The sequence below is a fragment of the Sus scrofa genome, chromosome 5 (assembly GCF_054392235.1).
Source record: "Sus scrofa isolate SSC_HxYL_T2T_F1_AM1 chromosome 5, Sscrofa_HxYL_maternal_Yorkshire_Landrace_v2.0, whole genome shotgun sequence".
NCBI classification, from domain to species: Eukaryota; Metazoa; Chordata; class Mammalia; order Artiodactyla; family Suidae; genus Sus; species Sus scrofa.
In genome coordinates this window covers 69,752,121-69,773,147 of record NC_139387.1, presented here as the reverse complement: position 1 = coordinate 69,773,147, position 21,027 = coordinate 69,752,121, and the positions used below count along the sequence as shown (strand labels likewise).

General features: G+C 44.9%; 1 protein-coding gene and 1 pseudogene across 3 annotated transcripts in view; both read left to right on the top strand.

Annotated features, from left to right (window-relative positions):
- The window catches only part of SLC2A3 (solute carrier family 2 member 3), a 78,307-nt gene extending 62,691 nt beyond the window's left edge, over positions 1-15,616 (top strand). For 2 of the 3 annotated variants that reach the window (XM_085024720.1, XM_021092391.2), the window contains exons 3-11: positions 5,563-5,655; positions 6,173-6,333; positions 7,732-7,972; positions 8,377-8,539; positions 8,845-9,032; positions 10,735-10,839; positions 11,200-11,301; positions 11,751-11,954; positions 12,894-15,380. In XM_085024720.1, coding sequence (XP_084880846.1) covers positions 5,563-5,655; positions 6,173-6,333; positions 7,732-7,972; positions 8,377-8,539; positions 8,845-9,032; positions 10,735-10,839; positions 11,200-11,301; positions 11,751-11,954; positions 12,894-13,103 — 1,467 coding nt within the window. In that variant the 3' untranslated portion in view covers positions 13,104-15,380. 3 annotated transcript variants of the gene reach the window in all.
- An 843-nt stretch (positions 15,617-16,459) lies between these two features.
- LOC106507524 (large ribosomal subunit protein eL34 pseudogene) lies at positions 16,460-17,116 on the top strand (annotated as a pseudogene).
- The last annotated feature ends 3,911 nt before the right edge of the window (positions 17,117-21,027 follow it).

The window sequence follows — 21,027 nt, the reverse complement described above, 5'->3', positions numbered from 1 at the left end:
TTTAGATCTAAGAGATTTCAGATCTTGATTCCATTCATTCCCGTTCTCGTAAAGAGAGCTACCTACGTCAAACGATTAGGTGGGGATTTCATAACATTCCTCCCCAACCTATTCCATTTTGAAATGTATCCACCACATTTCCTCCCCCTGTTTGCAGTAAAGATGGAAGAACATTTCACAGGAATCAAATGAGACCTGCTTTAGGACACTTTGCAGACCTCTCCTGGTTTAGCCCCTTGAGACCAGTCACCAGAGCGGTGGCCCCCAAATGGAGCTGGGTCTAGTGGGACCTTCTTCCCAAGTGCACCCTGGTCCCCCAGCCAGTCCCCCAACACATGAGCAAACAGTTGTATTGAGCAACAGGATTGCCTAACTTGGAGGTCCCTGTTACCTTGGGGACAAGTCATGTTCCTGAATGCCTTTCTGAGAAGCACGGGCCTTATTTAAGTCCCACTTACTCAAGGAGCATTTGTCTCAAGATATTCAGCAGATTTCTGTTTATTTTATGTATTTATTTATTTTTAGGGCTATACCAAAGACATATGGAAGTTCCCAGGTTAGGGGTCGAATTGGAGCTGCAGCTCTCCACCCAGGCCACAGCCACAGCCACACCAGATCCTTAACCCTCTGAGCAAAGCCAGGGATTGAACCCGAGTCCTCATGGGTACTAGTTGGGTTAGTTACCACAGAGCTACATCGGGAACATACTCAGCATACTTTTAGATTCTTAAAATCCAGCTGAATTTCAGTCATTACCTTTTTAAAATATATGTATTACTAGAAGGATAATGTTCTTTCTCCCCTTCAGCCTGCTTAGCTTTCCTAAAGGTAATTTTCTCAGACTGAGTTTAGCGAGAGAAAACAAGTTTCAGATCCCTCTCCTTTTCACTCTCCCTCCTTTCTTACCAAGAAGGAAATACGTACAGATTTCAAACATTTAAAATTTGACCTTTGAGGAGTTGCCGTAATGGCACAGCAGAAATGAATCTGGGAGTTCCCGTCGTGGCGCAGTGGTTAACGAATCCGACTAGGAACCATGAGGTTGCGGGTTCGGTCCCTGCCCTTGCTCAGTGGGTTGACGATCCGGCGTTGCCGTGAGCTGTGGTGTAGGTTGCAGACGCGGCTCGGATCCCACGTTGCTGTGGCTCTGGCGTAGGCCGGTGGCTACAGCTCCAATTCAACCCCTAGCCTGGGAACCTCCATATGCCGCGGGAGCGGCCCAAGAAATAGCAACAACAACAAAAAGACAAAAAAAAAAAAAAAAAAAAAGAAATGAATCTGACTAGGAACCATGAGGTTGCAGTTCGATTCCTGGCCTTGCTCAGTGGGTTAAGGATCCGACGTTGCTGTGAGCTGTGATATAGGTTGCAGATGTGGCTCCGATCTGGCATTGCTGTGACTGTGGTATGGGCCAGAGCTATAGTTTTGATTCGATCCCAAGCCCAGGAACTTCCATATGATGCAGGTTTGGCCCTAAAAAGCGGAAAAAAAAAAAAAGAAATATAAGTGTGTTCTGGAATTACAGTGGAACCTGCTCTGAAGAAATGAGGGGGCAGAAAGACCTGCTTTTGACTTTCAGTGGTGCCAAAGCTCTCACCACACATTAAAGAATAATTATTCTAAGGCGAGGGAGGGAGAAGAAAGAAAACACAAAGTGATTTAGAGCCAAGAATGACATTGTGAGACAAATAATAAATATAAGTCAAAGATAAAGAAGAATGGAGAAAACTGGCCTGGGCACCTCTTATTGTGTTCTGCCTCCTGTTCTGCGGAGTACTTATGTGGCTGGTGCAACAGAGGAACCAAATTGCTAATTTTCATTAGTTTAAAATAGTTGCCCTTTAAACACAGCTTTGTTGTTTTGATTACAATGCTCTATTACTTTAGCTGAACTAAACTAAGTTTAGAAAACTTAGACTCTAAACTGGGTAAGTGTCATCAATGTAAGGTATACACCGGACTTCGAGGACTTAGGAGAAAAAAGTAAACTATCTTAATAATCTTTATATTGATTACGTACTCAAATAGAATTATTTTGGCTCTACCAGGTCAAATAAAATAAGCATTGCAATTAATTTTTCTTGTTCCTTAAAACATTTTTTTTTTCTTTTAAAAATTCTAATGCGGCTCTGGAAAATGTAATATTACATAAGTGGCTCAAATTGAATTTCTATTGGACAGTGCTGCCAGACAGGATATTCTTTGTCCTTAGGCTGCTAAATTCAGTTGCTGTGGTAACTAAGGGGGCCTCTAGGCTCAGAGTTTCCAGGAAGGCGGGTAAAGTGGGGGAGGGGAGGGGGCCCTCTGGGGAGGTTTTCTTGGATGTCACGTTTCACACATCCCCAGTGTTCGGCCAGCAGTCACGTTTAGAAGATAACCCTCACTCAGCAATCATTTTGTAATGCATAAAAATAGCAAATCCCTCTGTGGTGCCCCCAAAAGCAGTATAATCATGTAAGCAATTATACTTTAATTTTATCAAAATCCCCATTTAAGGAAAGGAAACCACATAATGCGGCTTGTTTCAGGTCCAGTAGTGTCAATTTGAATTCTAGGCCCCCAAACAAAACCCCAAAGAAAGATGCACTTCCTCCAGTCAACCGTCCAGCAAAATTCTACCTCTTTATGGAACGTCTCCCAGCTCACAGCCTCCTCCCTTGCAGGGGTTTTGCTGGACTACAAATTAATAGGCATCAGGAATTTGACTGTTGATATTTCCCCCCACAAAGCCATATTATCTCTCACCCAACTCTGTCACTACAACTAAACTAAGCTACGACTTCCTTCCTTTCCCGTCACACTGGCGCATCTTCTCTCTCCTTTCATTATCCTTCATCTTCCTCTGTTCATTTTCCTGCTGTTTTTCCTTCTTATCTTGCTCGGTTTTCTTGTATGGCTTAGAAATCAGTTATCTCACCCTTGTCTTTCAAGAAATTCACAGCCTAGAAGAAACAGGATATTGATACTTCTCTCCAGTTGTGTAAGAATCAGTTGGCCTTGTCCCTTTTTAATTTCCTAAGTGGAAGATTATGAATTGCTTGAGGGCCAGGACTTTTTTGTCCTCTAGACTGATGAATCTCCAACTTGTCAAGTACTATCAGCATGTTTGCTGTGCAAATACCTGTTTAACGGAATTTGATCATTGTTCTCTCTCTGGATGCTGGAAAACCAGGGGCAAAACCCTGCAGAATGGGTAGAATTCCAAATGGTTGGGGTGTGGTGAATGCCTTCGAAGGAGTTTGGACTGTGTCCCAAAGGCAGGTGATTCTCTCCATCCTGCAGCCCTGGCTCCTGGATGTCTAGGTTTTCTTCCCTCTCTGATTTCTTTCTCTCAGTCTGTTCCTCCCTCTCCTTCAAGACTGTAGACACAGCCCACCATCAAAGAGCAGCAGATAAAGTCATAGGATAAAGAGTGTTTTAACTCTCATACAGACTTTGCCTGACATAGATATAGCGTTTATCCTCCTCTCTTTACCGATTGATTCAATTCCCAGCAGTTGCCAGAGCCAAAAATAGTCTCTGCCCTCCCTTCAGGCTTTTCTGGTAGAATTTTGTCAGTGAAACAGGCTCTCCAAAGAGGGAAGGAGGACGGGCTTTTAAAAAAAAAAAAGGAGCGAGGAGAGTGGAGGATGTGGTTTGGGGGAGGTTGCCTAGGGTGGGGGATGGGTTTGAGGTCACAAAATTCCGAGAGATTCAGAGATTAGTTGGGGGTGGGGCTGGAGCTGGGGGCTTGTCGCCCAGGCTCCGCCCTCTCTAAAGACTGTAGTTAGTGCTCGGAGCAGTTGTGAGTGAGGTATTAGAGCGATACCGAGGACCGGGAGGAAACTTGCTGCCTGCGATAAGGACACTGTGAAGGTTTTGTTCGCTGGAAGAGGGGAGGTCTCTGGAATCCCTCCTGGATCTTTATTGAGGATTCGAAAAGAAGCAGGGCCATGGGGACAGCGAAGGTAAGAACGATACAATTACTCGTTATTTTTGCCTTTTGGGGTTAACACTCAGAAAGGCAAGCCTTGATGGTGATAACAGCGTTTTTCATACGAGATCCCCTAGCCATCTTAAAGCCTTTCCATCTCTAACCCAGGCTGCCATTCCACAGCTTCACCAGTTCTCTTTGAATGTTATATCCTATAAGGGATTTATCCTAGTTCCATTCACCCTCCTGTGACAGGGAATGTCACCTGGAGGAGTTGTGTTTTGTGGATTTTTTTTTTTTTAAACACAATTACATGCTACTGAGGATGCAAGGATGAGTCTGGTTGAGTATTTCAGGAGATCTGGGGCCGCTTGGTTGTGTTGCGTGTGGGTCTGAGAGCCAGCATGAGGATGGATGTCTCTGGAAGACTTAGACTTTTTTTTTTTTTAAACAAAAATTATTTATTTATTTATTTACTTGCTTACTTACTTATTTATTTTGAAGCCTTAGACCTTGAAAGCACCTGAGATTTGTTTGGGGGCGTGGGTGGGTGTCCAGGCATTTGTTCTGTGCCCTATGGGATTCCCTGGACATAAGGAGCTAAATTCCTGTTTTCCTCCTGTCGCAGTTATTATAATTGTGAGCGCATAATCTATTAATGTATTATTGTGTGTGATGGATGCCGTGTTTGTAGGGAGAAAGGCATTTTCACTAAACTTATTTGAAAATTTGGGAAGAGAAAGGATGAAGAAGTGAGAAGGCCTTCTAGATTAGTAAAATAAAAGGTTTCCACTAAAAGGAGAGGATTAAACAGAAATCCGGTGCCCTGGTGGGGCCTCCGGAGTACTGAAGCCTGGTCGCCTGGGAGGCAAGGTCAGTTTGGGGAACTAAAATTAGTCTGACCTGAGGGGGAAGGAGTTTAAGAAAGGTTGAAAGCCTCAGGCATAAAAATTGAGCTATCTTGAGGTGAAAATTAAGACAACACCCACAAATTATTCCCAGAAAAGTGAGGGATGACTGGGTTAATTTCTGCTCACATACCCCTACCTCTCACAAAATGTCTGCATCTTGGGTTTGTCGTGAGCTTGTGATCGCCCCCTGCTGGCTGGGTGGAGGAGAGCCGTTCAGTATTAAGTGAACGGGAAGAATTTCAAATGGGGACCAAGGACACCCACTGGTGGATACTGTAGATTACCTGATCCAGAGTTAAGAGCAGCCTGGTGACGAAGATACACCAGTTCCACTCGGGCTTCTGTGGAATCTGGGTACAGTGCGCCTAGATCTAGGTGTTTCCAGAAACATCTGTTTTTAGCGATCTGTAGGGTTTTTACTCAGCCCTCACATTTTTTTCTATTCTTGAGTACAATGCTATGCTCGCTTTTATCTGGGGCGGTTTTTTGACTGCTTTTAAGCCAACTAACCCAGTTCTTCCCAAATTTTCTTTCCACCTTGCCCAAGTTTGCTCTACTTGCTTATCTGTATTTCCAGATAAGCCTTTCTATTTTGTGTTCCTCATTTATGACGTAAATGTTGTTTTCATCCCACTTACAGGCTAAGTTCTCCTAGTATATACATCTAAGTAAATAATGAGACATTCATCAATCAAGAGTCTCAAGGACTGTTTCTTCTCTCTCCCTCCATTCCCCCAGGTCACTACACCTCTGGTCTTTGCCATCACGATTGCTACAATAGGCTCTTTCCAGTTTGGCTACAACACTGGAGTCATCAATGCTCCTGAGGCGGTGAGTGCCAGGCAACTAGAGTCAGAGTTTGGACTAGGGAAAGTATTCCTTTAGGTCTGGTTTCCAGAATTAACAAGTTTAGACAAACTTGGTACCTCGCTTGGCAAAGACTGGGGCGGGGGAAGATATTGGTGGAGTCTAGGTGCTCCCGGTACCCTGGACTGTATCATCCCTTCTTCCTCTCATCCTGTGAGGGGTGACACACTTCCCTTATTATCCCTTAGGCGTTAGTCACAAAGTCACCAGCTGGTGGGGGAGGGCTGGGGTAGTCACTGAACTTCAGTACTACCACCTACTGGCATTTTCAGGACAATAAAAAATTGTTCTTTTCCAAGCTGGTAACATTAACTTCAGTGTTATCTGCCTCTTTCCTTACTATCGATTCATTCCCTTGATTGTTTACCTGTGAAGTAACTAATGCTGTTGTTTTAGGGAGAGGAAGAGCCCCAATGCTTGTCTCTTTTCTCATCCAATTGTAACAGTCGTCTGTTCTCCCACCACCCATTTTGATTCACAGATCATAAAGGACTTTCTCAACAACACTTTGAGAGAGAAGTCAAAAAGCATGCCCTCTGAGGTGTTACTCACGTCCCTGTGGTCCTTGTCTGTGGCCATATTCTCCGTTGGTGGTATGATTGGCTCCTTTTCCGTTGGACTCTTTGTCAACAGGTTTGGCAGGTATTGACCAGACACTGGGCAAGGAAGGGGGGCTGTCGTGGTTGTAGTGGGGGCAAGTGTTGAGACTTAGAGCAGGGGGGTGATGATGCATTTGAATGAGAGCACCACAAATTCTGATCAAGGGAAAGCTCGTCCAAAGCTCAGCGTGACTGCCTTGCTTGGAGCTCTCCTACCCCTCCCGCGATGGCCTTGTGAATGATGGGTCTGTCTGTTCAGTCCAACCCAATTCAGTTATTCTCTGGGAAAGCCCATGGTGGCGTTTCCCCAGAAACGTACTTTATTTACGAGGTCAAAAGCTTTTATTACAGTTTCGGCGGGGGGTAGGAGTGTTTATGCAAGTCATTTCATAATTTTTACACCGCAGGATTGGGAGGAGATATTTTATAATCCTTGGTCTCTGGGCAAATATGGTTTAAAAGTCCCAGTGCCAGGCCACACCCCAAACCGATTATACCAGCACCTCTGGGGATAGAACCCATGTGTCTGTATTTTTCAGAGCTCCCCAGGGTAATTCCATTGAGCCCACTCAAGTCAGAGTCATGGTCAAGTATCAGGATGCTGATCCTCCAACATCTGCCAGAGTTTTTAAGTTTCTAAGCAACTACATTGTAACAAGATGCAATAAGTTTAAAAAAAAGAATCAGGAGTAGCCATCGTGGCGCAGTGGTTAACGAATCCGACTAGGAACCATGAGGTTGGGGGTTCGGTCCCTGCCCTTGCTCAGTGGGTTAACGATCTGGTGTTGCCGTGAGCTGTGGTGTAGGTTGCAGACGCGGCTCGGATCCCGCGTTGCTGTGGCTCTGGCATAGGCCGGTGGCTACAGCTCCGATTCAACTCCTAGCCTGGGAACCTCCATATGCTGCGGGAGCAGCCCAAAGAAATAGCAAAAAGACAAAAAAAAAAAAAAAAAAAAAGAATCAGCACTGGTCTGAATTTCTCTGGAGTGTGTTCTTGGAAGGGCTACTCAGAATTGCCTCTGGGCAGTATTCTCAAACTTTAGCTTGCATTCAGTCACCTGGAGGCCTTTTTAGAACACAGACTGCTGGGCTTCACCCTAGATTTAGGCCTGATGATTAATAAATCTGAGATTGGGTGGGCGGTTTTAATTTCTAGATGTTTGTGGTTCACTTTTGAGAAGAGAAAAAAAAAAAAAAAAAAGTTCTAAGCTACAGCTAAGACTGAGAGGGGAGAATCTTAAAACAAATTCTCTAGGTGGGTCTTAAGCATACAGAGGTATAAGAACAATTGGCCCTGTTTATCTCAGCCAGATAGTCCTGATCATAGAAAGTGGAAACATTAGAACAAAAGATAGATGAATCTGGAGAAGGGTAGAATGATTAAGAAAGGAGAGATTGGGTCTGTTTTGCTCATATCACTTACCTTCGATTAATCTTTCAGGCGCAATTCAATGCTTATTGTCAACCTTTTGGCCATCACTGGTGGCTGCCTTATGGGATTCTGCAAAATATCACGGTCGGTTGAAATGTTGATCCTGGGCCGATTGGTTATTGGCCTCTTCTGCGGACTCTGCACAGGATTTGTGCCCATGTACATTGGAGAGATCTCGCCCACGGCCCTGCGGGGGGCCTTTGGCACTCTCAACCAGCTGGGCATCGTCATCGGGATTCTGGTGGCCCAGGTACTCTAGAACTTAAGTGAGTTTCTCCTGGCTCATTAAATGAGTTTATGTAGGTAAAGCGATCAAAAGAAGGTCTGGCAAGGGAGTTTCCACTGTGGCCCAGTGGGTTAAGAATCTGAATGCATTGGGTGTCTATGGAGGCTTGGGTTTGATCCTGGGCCTGGGAACTTCCATATGTCATGGGGGCGCCATTAACAAAAAATGTCTGGCAATTTATGGTTCAGCTATTAAAATTACTGTAGCTCATAGAAGAAAGCTGAAGCTAGAGAAGCAGAGTAGGAAAAGTCGGAAGAAACTATCTTTTTCTATGATAAAGGAGTAGATGGCTCTCTGAAACTTTTTTTAATCAACTTGTGGCCAATACTGTATGGCATTTAATAGTCGTATTTTTGTCTGGCTTCTAGATCTTTGGTCTGAAACTCATCTTGGGCACTGAATTGCTCTGGCCCCTGCTCTTGGGCTTCACCATCATTCCAGCTGTCCTGCAGTGTGCCGCCCTTCCCTTTTGCCCTGAAAGTCCTCGGTTCCTGCTCATTAACAGAAAGGAAGAGGAGAGAGCTAAGGAGAGTGAGTGTCCCTCACATCTTCACTATAGGAATTCTAGGCTTGCGGTTTGTTTTAGCTTGAAGGTATTGGATCGGGTTTTTGTCTTCTCCTTTCCCTGCCCTTCGGAGTTGTCTGATTACTCGTAAGTCAGGAACGCTCAGCCCCCGAGGAATGGGGTGAGAAGGCACATGAAGGCTAGATCCGATGCCGAGTGAGCAGCCATGCCCAGGGCTCATCTGAATGGCTTCTTCCCAGCTTAATTACGGGGAAAAGGAATTCAGGACAGCCCCTTATCTTTAACCTTTCCCCTTTGTTCTTTCCACCAGTCCTCCAGCGATTGTGGGGCACACAGGATGTGGCTCAGGACATCCAGGAGATGAAGGATGAGAGCCTTAGGATGGCCCAGGAAAAGAAAGTCACAGTGCTGGAGCTCTTCAGAGCACCCAACTACCGGCAGCCCATCATCATCTCCATCATGCTCCAGCTCTCCCAGCAGCTCTCTGGCATCAACGCCGTGAGTATCTCCCTTGCGCCAAACACGTCCTGCAGTTTTTCCCTTGAAACACCAGAGCCAGCAGCTCACCTTCTTACACATGCAGTATCCCTCACAATGCTTGCCTCGGGGTAACCGCTGAGAAGATGTTCATTACCTGATTTTTTTTTTTTTTTTTTTTTTTTTTTTTGCCACACTGGCATGTGGAAATTCTTTGCCATGGCAGCGACCTAAGCCGCTGAAGTAAAGACGTTGGATCCTTAACCCACTGAACCACTGGGAACTCTGTTTTGGGTCTTTTGGTGGGTTTTTTTGTTTTGTTTTGTTTTGTTTTTGCTTTTTAGGGCCATCTTTGTGGCATATGGAAGTTGAAAGTTCCCAACCTGGGGGTTGAATCTGAGCTGCAGCTACCAGCAATGCCGGATCCTTAACCCAATGAGCAAAGCCACAGATTGAACACACAATCTCATGAATACTAGTCTGGGTTCATTACGGCTGAGCCACAATGGGACTCCTGGTTTTTGCTTCTTAAAATTATATCTGTACATGTGTTCCATGTAGAAAGATCAAAGAATAAAAGAACGTGTCACCCTTAGCCTTGGAACTTAGAGTTAATATTGGTCCACTTCCAGATTTTTTCAGTATAAAGGGTATCACAGTTTATCTGATTTTTATTAATTCTTGGTTTTTTGACCACCCGTTTTTTAAATTTTCAGTCCTTTTTGACTCTGAGCTATCTTATATGATGTCATCAATAATAAGGTAGATCTGGAGTTCCCGTTGTGCGTCAGTATTAACAAATCCGAACCCTGAGGTTTTGGGTTCGATCCCTGGCCTCACTCAGTGGGTTAAGGATCTGGCATGGCCGTGAGCTGTGGTGTAGGCCAGAGGCTACAGCTCCAATTAGACCCCTAGCCTGGGAACCTCCATGTGCCGCGGGTGCGGCCGTAGAAGAGACAAAATAATAATAATAAGGTAGATCTGAGAATTGACACATCTTTTCTTTTTTTTCTAAAAACTTTACAATCTAGGAGTTCCCATCGTAGCACATCAGAAACAATCCACCTAGGAACCATGAGGTTTCAGGTTCAATCCCTGGCCCCCTTCAGCAGGTCAAGGATCCAGTGTTGCCATGACCTGGGTCACAGACGCGGCTCAGATCTGGCGTTGCTATGGCTGTGGTGTAGGCCTGCAGCTATAGCTCCGGAGAGACTGCCTAGCCTGGGAACCTCCATATGCCATGGATACGGCCCTAAAAAGACAAGAAAAACAGGAAAAAGAACTTTACAACCTAAAATCTGTAAAGCCCTTGGAGGATCCTGTTGTGACTCAGCGAGTTAGGAACCTGACTCGTATCCATGAGGATGCAGGTTCCCAGTCCCTGGCTCTGCTTAGTGGGTTCAGGATCCAGCATTGCCGCAAGCTGTGGCAGAGGGTGGGCTCAGATCCTGCATGGCTGTGGCTGTGGTGTAGACCGGCAGCTGCAGCTCCAATTGGACCCCTATCCTGGGAGAAGAAAAAAATGGGAATAAGTCAGAATTTAAAAAATTAAGAAGAGATTAGATATAAGATACTGAAGATTACTTATTTGCAGAAAAGATACTGTGATTGAGCGAAAAACGGTGGAAAGGACCCAAATCCTGGGACTTTGTCGAGTTTTTGAGGGTTCGCTGTAACTGCCATGCAGTTGTATTTTACAGCAGCATCTTTCGTTCCCTTTTAGGTGTTCTATTACTCAACGGGAATCTTCAAAGATGCCGGTGTTCAGGAGCCAATCTATGCCACTATTGGGGCTGGCGTGGTTAATACCATCTTCACTGTGGTTTCTGTAAGTCCAATGTTTTGATCACTTGAAGCAGGAGAAGAATTCTTGCTGCACACGTAGTTCAAGGGTGCAAAGTCGCATATCTTTCAGCTCCTTTCTGTCATGTAGTTAAACCTTTTCAAAATTCCTTTTGGAGAAAAGAGATTGAATGATGCGTGAGGCAGTCTCTTTAAGCAAATAGGGAATGGATAGGCAAGAGGAGGTGCACAAGGGATTGCGTAGGATGCTTTTAACTGGACAAGGGAAAATGTAACTATTACAAGTGTCCTGCTGTTGGTAAGGCAGATCCAGGAGCTCATACAGTGTTTTCAGGAAAGGGAAAGCAGCCTTTTCATGTTCGTTTGTTTGATTTTGTTCTTTTAGCTGTTCCTGGTGGAAAGGGCAGGGAGGAGGACTCTGCATCTGATAGGCCTTGGAGGCATGGCTTTTTGTTCCCTCCTCATGACAATTTCTCTGTTACTAAAGGTGAGTGCTCTTTGTGAAGAAAGAGGAGTGTTGGGGGGAGAGGAGGTGGGTCGTTGAAGTTGGAGATCATACAGATGAAATTTGGGAGAAGCAACATGCCCAGAGTTTTCAGAAAAGTGGATTATCAAGAGATAGATCATTAAACTGCTATAATCTTTGTATCTCTATATAACCTATAGCCTTTAAAATACACGATCTCATTTAATGCTTAAAGAAATCTTGAGGTAGTTCTTCCCATTTTATAGAGTGAAATGATCTCAGTGCAGAATGACATGTGTGGTCACACAGCTAGGATTCAACGACCCACGGCTTCTAGATCCAGTGACTCCTATACCGTGGGACAGAAGGAATTTTTCATTATCAGTCACTGCTCCTTATCTCTGAGAAGTTGGATGCTGCCTAGGTCCTGCTGTCTTTAATGCTAACTTTACTGTGTTCCTTTCTTGTAGGATAATCATACCTGGATGAGCTTTATCTGTATTGGGGCCATCTTGGTCTTCGTGGCCTTCTTTGAAATTGGCCCGGGCCCCATTCCCTGGTTTATTGTGGCTGAGCTCTTTGGCCAGGGACCCCGCCCGGCTGCCATGGCAGTGGCTGGTTGTTCCAACTGGACCTCCAACTTCTTGGTTGGACTGCTCTTCCCCTCAGCTGCAGTAAGTAACTGAAAACTCACTCACCCAGCCCATTTTGAAACCAGCCTAGGAGAATGGTAATGATAAACCTCAGGGGATTCCAAACCAGTTAAAATCCATCATTTGGATTAGCGCTAATGCCTTTATCATCCTAAAGGCTAACCAAGCATAGGATGTTAGTGAGGGAGGTCCTATTATTATAAAATGGCCCAGGGGTGTTCCTGTTGTGGCGCAGCGGAAACAAATCCGACTAGGAGCCATGAGGTTGTGGGTTCGGTCCCTGGCCCCGCTCCGTGGGTTGAGGATCCGGCATTGCTGGGAGCTGTAGTGTAGGTCGCAGCTGCGGATCGGATCGGGTGCGGCCCTCAGAAGACAAAAAGACAAAAAAGTAAAGAATAAAATGGCCCAGGGAGTTCCCACCGTGGTGCAGTGTATTAAGAATCCGACTGCAGTGACTCTGGTCACTGTGGAGGTATGGGTTCGATCCCCTCCTCAGCACAGTGGGTTAAAGGATCTGGTGTTGCCACAGCTGTGGTATAGATCAAAGCTGTGACTCGGCTTCAGCCCCTGGCTCGGAAACTTCTACATGCTGTGGGCGCAGCTGAAAAGTGAAAAAAATGGCCTAGAGCTGACTTACTCAGCGAAATGGCATTTCCTATTTCCAAGAGTCTTTAAGAAACCCAGATTTCAAAGGTAATAAGCAAAAGTCCTAAAATAGTCTAGATATTTGTTCACAGCTCCCTTTAATGACTAGGAAAAGAAAAGACACAAAATTGCCAAGAAATTTAGTAATTCATCAATGAAGTCATAAATGAGTCTCTGAAGGAATCTTAATGTTTTCATTAACTATAGAAGCGTTATGCCTTGAGGCCCCCTGGAAATCTGAGCGTGAGAGAAACTGGGGCTTGTCCGTGATCAGATGTTTTCATTGACTCTCCTTTTTGTGTGTCCTTTCACTAGTTCTATTTAGGAGCCTACGTTTTTATTGTCTTCACCTGCTTCCTCGTTGTCTTCTGGGTCTTCACCTTCTTCAAAGTCCCTGAGACCCGCGGCAGGACTTTTGAGGAAATTACGCGGGCGTTTGAAGTGCAGGTGCCGGCAGGGAGCCGCGCTGAGAAAGGCCCCATCGTGGAGATGAGCAGCATCCCGCCCTCCAAGGACGCCGTCTAGGCCGGGCCTCCTTCCCACCTCCCTCGCATCAGGAAAAGCAACCTCTCCCTGAACAAGGGCGAGCCCTCATCAGGTTGTTACTACCCAGGACTGTTTTCTGAATGCTGCTACTTGATTCCCTCTCTCATCCCCCATGCTCGATGGGCACGCAGAGGACCCCGCGCCGGGGTGGGTCGTTCTCTCCAGTGGCTCTTTACAGTTTCATTTCTTGGACATTCTCTTCTGTTAAAGGAGAGACCAAGGGAACCTACCTTCATTTCCGGAGGGATTGGCCGCTTGGCGAATGACAGCTTTGCCAGCTCTTGCTCCCTTAGGTTCTAATCCTGCCTCCCGCAGGCGTTCAGGGGAGCACGTGTGAGGGTGCCTTTCCTCCCACCTCAGACTTAGCAGGAAGCCGATGCACATAAGAGTGTGGAGGGCAGAGAGGGGTACCTAAGAGCACCTTCCGCACTTCCATACAGCTCGGCAGAGCAAATTACCTTGTTTTTATTTATTTTATCGTCTGGTTTTATTGCATAAATATATATTTTTTTAACTGTAATTTACCAAATAATGAAAGCATAAGGAAATTGAGGTTTAGAGGGAGGTACTTAAAGAGAGGTTAGAGGATGAACGGTTTAATTCTGAAGAGGTTAAGGTGCAATAAGAAGGGGTGAATTCAGGTGATGCGTCATCAGAGGGTGTGTGGTGTGTGTGAGGTTTGCACATGGCCTCTTAACAGTTTCTGTCCTTCAGATGAAAACTCTGAAGGTTAATAATTTCTCAGAAAAGTCACGTGCCTGTATAAAGATGCTACTAGTTTTCCTCTGGAACTTTTTTCTTTAAGATTATATGTAGTATTACTTGAAATCTAGGATTATTACTTAGATGGGCATTGTAGTTAACGGTTGATGGGGTCTCATTTGGGATAGAGTCCAGAGAAGGGATGGTTATTTCTAGAAGTCCTCTCTCCCCTCACTGGACCAAACAGCTTCTTTCTCTTGTAGTAAACTCACTCTATTTTATTATTTTTTTAAGTACTCCTACTGCCCATCTGGTGGGATAGCCCCCAAATGAGCAACGTAAAATCTCGGGTTCTTGGTAGAGGTTGGTTATTTCTCCAGTTTGTTCTTTAGACAACTTTAGATGTTGATTTTTATTTTGTTCTTGAAGCCATAGCTTTAAAAGAATTCAGAGATATTCATAGCTAGCTTGGAATTTGTAACCTCAGCATAAGAGAGGTTTGTTCCTGGACGATTATTATCCAGTTGAGGTATGTTACACCATAGGATCATCTCACACTTATTGATGTCTGTTACTATGTCAAGTTACCCTTGTTACCATGTCATCTCAGTATTATGTCCAGTGCTCTCAGGGGCCTTGACCTTTCCCATAGACACACTTGAGACGGTAGGAGTGGTTGTGCAGTGTGGGTCACGCTTGAATGTGGATGTCTGTGTGCTGTCACTTTGCTCTGGGTGGAAGTAGTTTATGGGTAACTTGTTTCCTCTCTGTTCCTAAGGTCCCCCCCCCCTTTGGATAGAATGTGTTCAAACTCATTCTTATGTATGTAAATAGCACTGCCTCTGCTGGGTGGAATTTGCATCTTTGATTTGCTTTCACACTTTATAGAGGTCAGTCTCATCAGGCTGCCTTTTCCTTACTGGATTTTGCAATTGAGGTGAACCTGCTCCAACCTCAGGCAACGGGAGGATGTAGGAAAGATTGAGATCAGGATGTGACCTCCTGGGGGCGCTGGAGAGGCCCATGGGGAAGGGAGGCCTTTTTCTTTTAAGGGGATAAGGAACAAACCGAAGACTTAAACTCTGGGGCTGTTCAGAGTTAGGCGAGATGAGGGGGTCTACCCTTTAAGCAGGTCTCGGATGCCCCCACCATCATCCAGTTTCCCAGTATTTTTACAAATGGAGATTGGGCCCCTCTCCTCTTTTCCATTTGTTGCTTGATCTCCGTCTCCCTCTTTGGTGCTTACATATTTCAGGCCGTTTAGCCAAACCCTTGCCTATGACAGTATTTTGGTTCTGTGGTTCTCACCATTCCCTCTGGTCGCTGAGCCTTTGGATAAAAACTCAGAGCCATCAGATGGGGCTTTGCCAGAACAGATGACTTTCCTCTAATTGCACCTCTGCTCTGGCTCCTCAAAAACAATGAGTTGGCAGTAATGCAGTGTGGAAGACTTCCCATTTCTCAGTGACCAGATTGTGAATAATTTCCAAGTGGATTTTCTACTGTTACTGTGGTTCTTTGTTTTGAAATAAAAATTTTGAATGTACATATAAACATCACAGGCCTGTTTTTTTTTGGTTTTTTTTTTTGGTTTGGTCCTTCTTGTAACAGCAGAATCAGCTTTAAATCTTGGTATGGCCACTCGGTACCTATTGTAACTTTGAGTAAGTTTCTCATGAGAGTTTCATACAAATGAAAATAGCAATACTTATTTATTATGCAGATGAAATTGAAAAGCCTTAGTGGATTGCCTTGCATACTTAATAAATTATGTTGCTTGCTTTCCCCGGTGAGAATTCTTCTGTTTTTCTCTTTGCTCTTTCTTACTTCTTTTCTTTTCCCATCTTTAATCTCTAAAATTCATCTGACTCTAATCAGAGCGTCCATGTGATATACATCACTATCCTACTTATAATCCTTCAGTAGGTTCAAATCAACTACAAGGAAACCGCCTAAACCCCCTAGTTTAACAACCCCTCCAGGGCAAGGTCCGTGCTACCTCCTGAGTACATGGAAGTTCCCAGTTAGGGGTCAAATCAGAGTTGCAGCTGCTAGTCTATGCCACAGCCATGCAGGATCCAAGCCACATCTGTGACCCACACCACAACTCATAGCAATGCCGGACCCTTAATCCACTGAGTGAGGCCAGGGATCGAACCCGCATCCTCATGGATACTAGTAGGATTCGTTTCCACTGAGCAACAACGGGAACTTCCTTAACTCGTGTTTATGCAAGAAAGGATCTCGGGGCACTCCCTGCTTTCCTTTTTTTTTCTGGCCATACCTGTGACATGCAGAAGTTCCCAGGCCAGGGGTTACGCTGGTGCCACAGCAGTAACAACACTGGATCCTTAACCCTCTGAGCCACCAGGAAACTCCTACTAAAAGATACTTGAATGGTTGCTTTCTATTTCTGCTAGCCCAGGCAGGAGCTCCATGTAGCCTTCCTTACACCCAACTTAATCCTCAAACTGTGGTGCTCTGTATCAGAGGAGATGAAAGGGTGAAACACCCCTGTCTGTCCCCAGGGATCCTCAGAGAGTACACCACATTCTCCAAAACTGTTGTTGTCTCCGCTCCTTTTTTCCATCTTTACTTCCTTATAATTCATTCTTCACATGACCAGAGTGACCTTTTAAAATCAGATCATGTTGCTCCCCTGCTCAAAGCTTTCCAATTCCACTTAAAATAGTTTTAAAATAGTTACGCTTAAAATAGTATCCAGGCTTTTCCCCCGGGGGCTGGTGCTATCTGGAGGCATTCAGAATGGTCCAGCGGTTGACATACCCTTGTAGGCTGTCCTACAACACAACCACTAATAAAACTAGGTTGTCCAGAACCTCTGATGATAGAATTATTTAACTTTATACCAAAAAGGATGGGAAAGCACCAAAATCCTCCTATGGCACATGCCCAGGCCACCTTTGAAGGGTTCATGCTGAGAGACCGGAAGTTGTCCACACAAAAAACATACCAGCAGGGCCTTTGGTAGTTCTGTGGGACCTAAATGTCTGTGGCAGGATCAAGCGAGTTTGCTGTATGGAGGAACAGAAAGTCATTGTGAAAGTGTGGAAGGCACAAAGCAGAGTCAGAACACTAAAAAAACGAAGTGTTTTGAGGGATCAAAAAATCAAAAGCAGAGTTCCGTGGTAATGAGCCTGACTAACATCTAAGAGGACGGCAGTTCGATCCCTGGCCTCACTCAGAGGGTTAAGGATCTGGTGTTGCCATGAGCTGTGGTGTAGATTACAGACACGGCTCAGATCTGGCATTGCTGTGGCTGTGGTGTAGGCCGGCAGCTACAGCTCCAGTTTGATCCCTAGCCTGGGAACCTCCAAATGCTGTGGGTTTGGTCCTAAGGGCCTAAATAAATAAATAAATAAATAAAAGATGTAAGAGAACTCAATATGGTATCCGGGAGCTGAGGGGAGAGTGTGCAAGAAAGGACAAATTTGGGAGACTATCTCCCCAGAGGAGGTTCAGCTTTTTCTGGAAAAGGCATGGTTGCCATTTCCTGGAGAGCAGGAGAATTTGCTGGACTGCACAGCTGCCTCTGTACACAGATGCCAAATAGAAACGTGGAGTTCGAGGAAACAGAAAAAACAGCTTTAATTGTCAGTGAAAGGGATCGTGGCAGGCTAGTGCCTTAAGGACTGTGGCCCCCTGAGGGGGTAGTGAGGAGTCTTATAGTGTTTGAGGAGCAGGGCGTGGTCAGCTTATGAACAACTTCCTGATTGGTGGGTGGTGAGGTAGTTGGAGTTAGTGTCATCAACTTTCTGGTTCCTACCCCACTGGGGTTTATGGACTTGCAGTCAGCATAGAGTTGACTTCTTTCACCTGCTGAGAGCTTCAGCACCAGCAAAACAAATGAACAAACAAAACAGCTCTGGAGTTCCCATCGTGGCTCAGTGGTTAATGAATCCGACTAGGAACCATGAAGTTGCGGGTTCGATCCCTGGCCTTGCTCAGTGGGTTAAGGATTGGGCATTGCCATGAGCTGTGGTGTAGGTCGCAGACGCGGCTTGGATCCTGTGTTGCTGTGGCTCTGGCGTAGGCTGGCAGCTACAGCTCCGATTCAACCCCTAGCCTGGGAACCTCCATATGCCGCGGGAGCGGCCCTAGGAAAGGCAAACAGACAAACAGACAAACAAACACGGCTCCAAGGACATGGCTCAAATACAATCTATAGTCCTTGAGGAATCAAAGGTCCTTGACCTTGTTGAGTGGCTAAACTATTACTCCTCTGTCTTGCTTGACCGTTTTCCCTTTATTTTCTCACTTTTCTGATTAAATTGATTCTTTGACTAGTTTTTCTATGGACAAAAAGGCAGTTGAAGGACATGAGTTGGGGGTCCACTCTGGGAAAACCTCACAGGGTCCTGCTTGATTACACTCCCCAGGCAAGCAAGAAACAACTCTTAGGTACGCCACGGCTGGTGGCCAGATATGTGAGTATTCAGAAAGGATCAAGCTGGCAACAGGTGAGAGGCATGGGACCTAGTGGAGTGAGTGCCAACCCTGGCCAGGCTGTGAGGTGGGTGAGGGAGCCTGGGTTCTGGGTGCATGCCTGACGGGGAGGGGACACCCCCCCCAATGTTGTCTCATCTCCACTACTGACCTGTGATATAGCCACGGACACCAGCAGAAGCCCACTTCCCTCTACAATATCCTTCTAGCACCATCTACTGAGAAAAACTTCACTGTGCTTAACAAGCCAAATAGATGATTCAAAGGGAATTCCAGGCATTACCACAAAACAGGTCTTGAAAGATGAATTTGACCCACAGCAAATATAATACTCAATGGAGAAAAGCTGAAAGCCTTCCCACTAAAATCTGGAACAAGACAAGGATACCCACTCTCACCACTTTTATTCAACATAGCACTGGAAGTCCTAGCCACAGCAATCAGACAAACAAAAGAAATAAAAGTGTCTAAATTGGAAGAGAAGAGGTAAAACTGTCACTGTATGCAGATGACATGATACTACATATAGAAAGCCCGTGGAGTTTCTGTCATGGCTCAGTGGTTAACGAATCTGACTAGGAACCATGAGGTTGCAGGTTCGATCCCTGGCCTCGCTCAGTGGATTAAGGATCCCAAGTTGCTGTGAGCTGTGGTGTAGGTCAAAGACGCGGCTCTGATCTGGCATTGCTGTGGCTCTGGTGTAGGCTGGCTGCTACAGCTCCGATTAGATCCCTAGCCTGGGAACCTCCATATGCCACGGGTGCGGCCCTAGAAAAGACAAAAAAGAAAAAAAGAAAAAGAATACCCTAAGGACTCAACCCAAAAACTATTCAAACTGATCAACAAATTCAGCAAAGTAGCAGTATATAAGGGTATAAGATTAACATTCAGAAATCAGTTGCATTTCTGTATACTAACAATGAAATATTAGAAAAGGAACACAAAAATACAATACCTTTTAAAATTGCACTCCCCAAAAATCAAATACCTGGGAATACACCTGACCAAGAAGGTGAAAAACTTATATGCTGAGAACTATAAAACATTCATTAAGGAAATTAAAGAGTACACAAAGAAATGGAAAGGTATTCCATGCTCCTTTTTTGGGAAAATTAATATTGTAAAAATGGCCATGCTACCCAAAGCAATGTATATAGATTCGATGAAATCCCTATCAAATTACCCATGACATTTTTCACAGAATTAGAACAAACAATCCAAAAATTTATATAGAACCACAAAAGACCCAGAATTGCCAACGCAATGCTGAGGAACAAAAACCAAGCAGGAGGCATAACTCCCCCAGACTTCACACAATATTACAAAGCCACAGTCATCAAGACCATGTGGTACTGGTTCCAAAACAGACATACAGACCAATGGAAGAGAATAGAGAACCCGGAAATAAACCCAGACACCTACGGTCAATTAATCTTCGACAAAGGAAAAAGTATTTTCAGCAAGTGATGCTGGGAAAACTGGACAGCCACATGTAAATCAATGAAATTGGAACACACCCTCACACCATGCACAAAAATAAACTCAAAATGGCTTAAAGACCTAAATGTAAGACAAGACACCATCAAACTCCTAGAAGAGAACATAGGCAAAACATTCTGATATCAATCTTACAAATGTTCTCTCAGGTCAGTCTCTCAAGGCAATAGAAATAAAAGCAAAAATAAACCAATGGGACCTAATCAAACTGACAAGCTTTCGCACAGCAAAGGAAACCATAAAAAAAAAAAAAAAAAAAAAAAAAAAAAGGGAGTTCCCGTCGTGGCGCAGTGGTTAACGAATCCGACTAGGAACCATGAGGTTGCGGGTTCGGTCCCTGCCCTTGCTCAGTGGGTTAACGATCCAGCGTTGCCGTGAGCTGTGGTGTAGGTTGCAGACGAGGCTCGGATCCCGAGTTGCTGTGGCTCTGGCGTAGGCCTGTGGCTACAGCTCTGATTCGACCCTTAGCCTGGGAACCTCCATATGCCGCGGGAGCGGCCCAAGAAATAGCAAAAAAAAAAAAAAAAAAAAAAAAAAAGGATAATTTACAAAATAGTGTTTCAAATGATGCAACTGACAAGGGCTTAATCTCTAAAATTTACAAACAACTTATACAACTCAACAGCAAAAAAGCCAACAACCCAATGGAAAAATAGGCAAAAGACCTGAATAGACATTTCTCCAAAGAAGATATATAGATGGCCAACAAGCACATGAAAAAATGCTCAACATCACTGATTAGAGAAATGCAAATCAAAACTACTATGAGGTACCACCTCACACCAGTCAGAATGGACATCAATAATAAGTCTACAAATAACATAATGCTGGAGAGGGTGTGGAGAAAAGGGAACCCTCCTGCACTATTGGTGGGAATGTAAATTGGTACAATCAATACGGAAAACGGTATGGAGGTACCTTAGAAATATATATATAGAACTACCATATGACCCAGCAATCCCACTCTTGGGCATATACCCAGACAAAACTTTCCTTTAAAAAGACACATACAGGGTTCCCATTGTGCCGCAGTGGAAACAAATCCGACTAGGAACCATGAGGTTGGAGGTTCGATCCCTGCCCTCGCTCAGTGGGTTAAGGATCCAGCGTTGCAGTGAGCTGTGGTGTAGGTCACAAATGCAGCTCTGTGGCCAGCAGCTGTAGCTCCAATTAGACCCTAGCCTGGGAACCTCCATATGCCATGGGTGTAGCCCTAAAAAAAAAAGATACATGCATC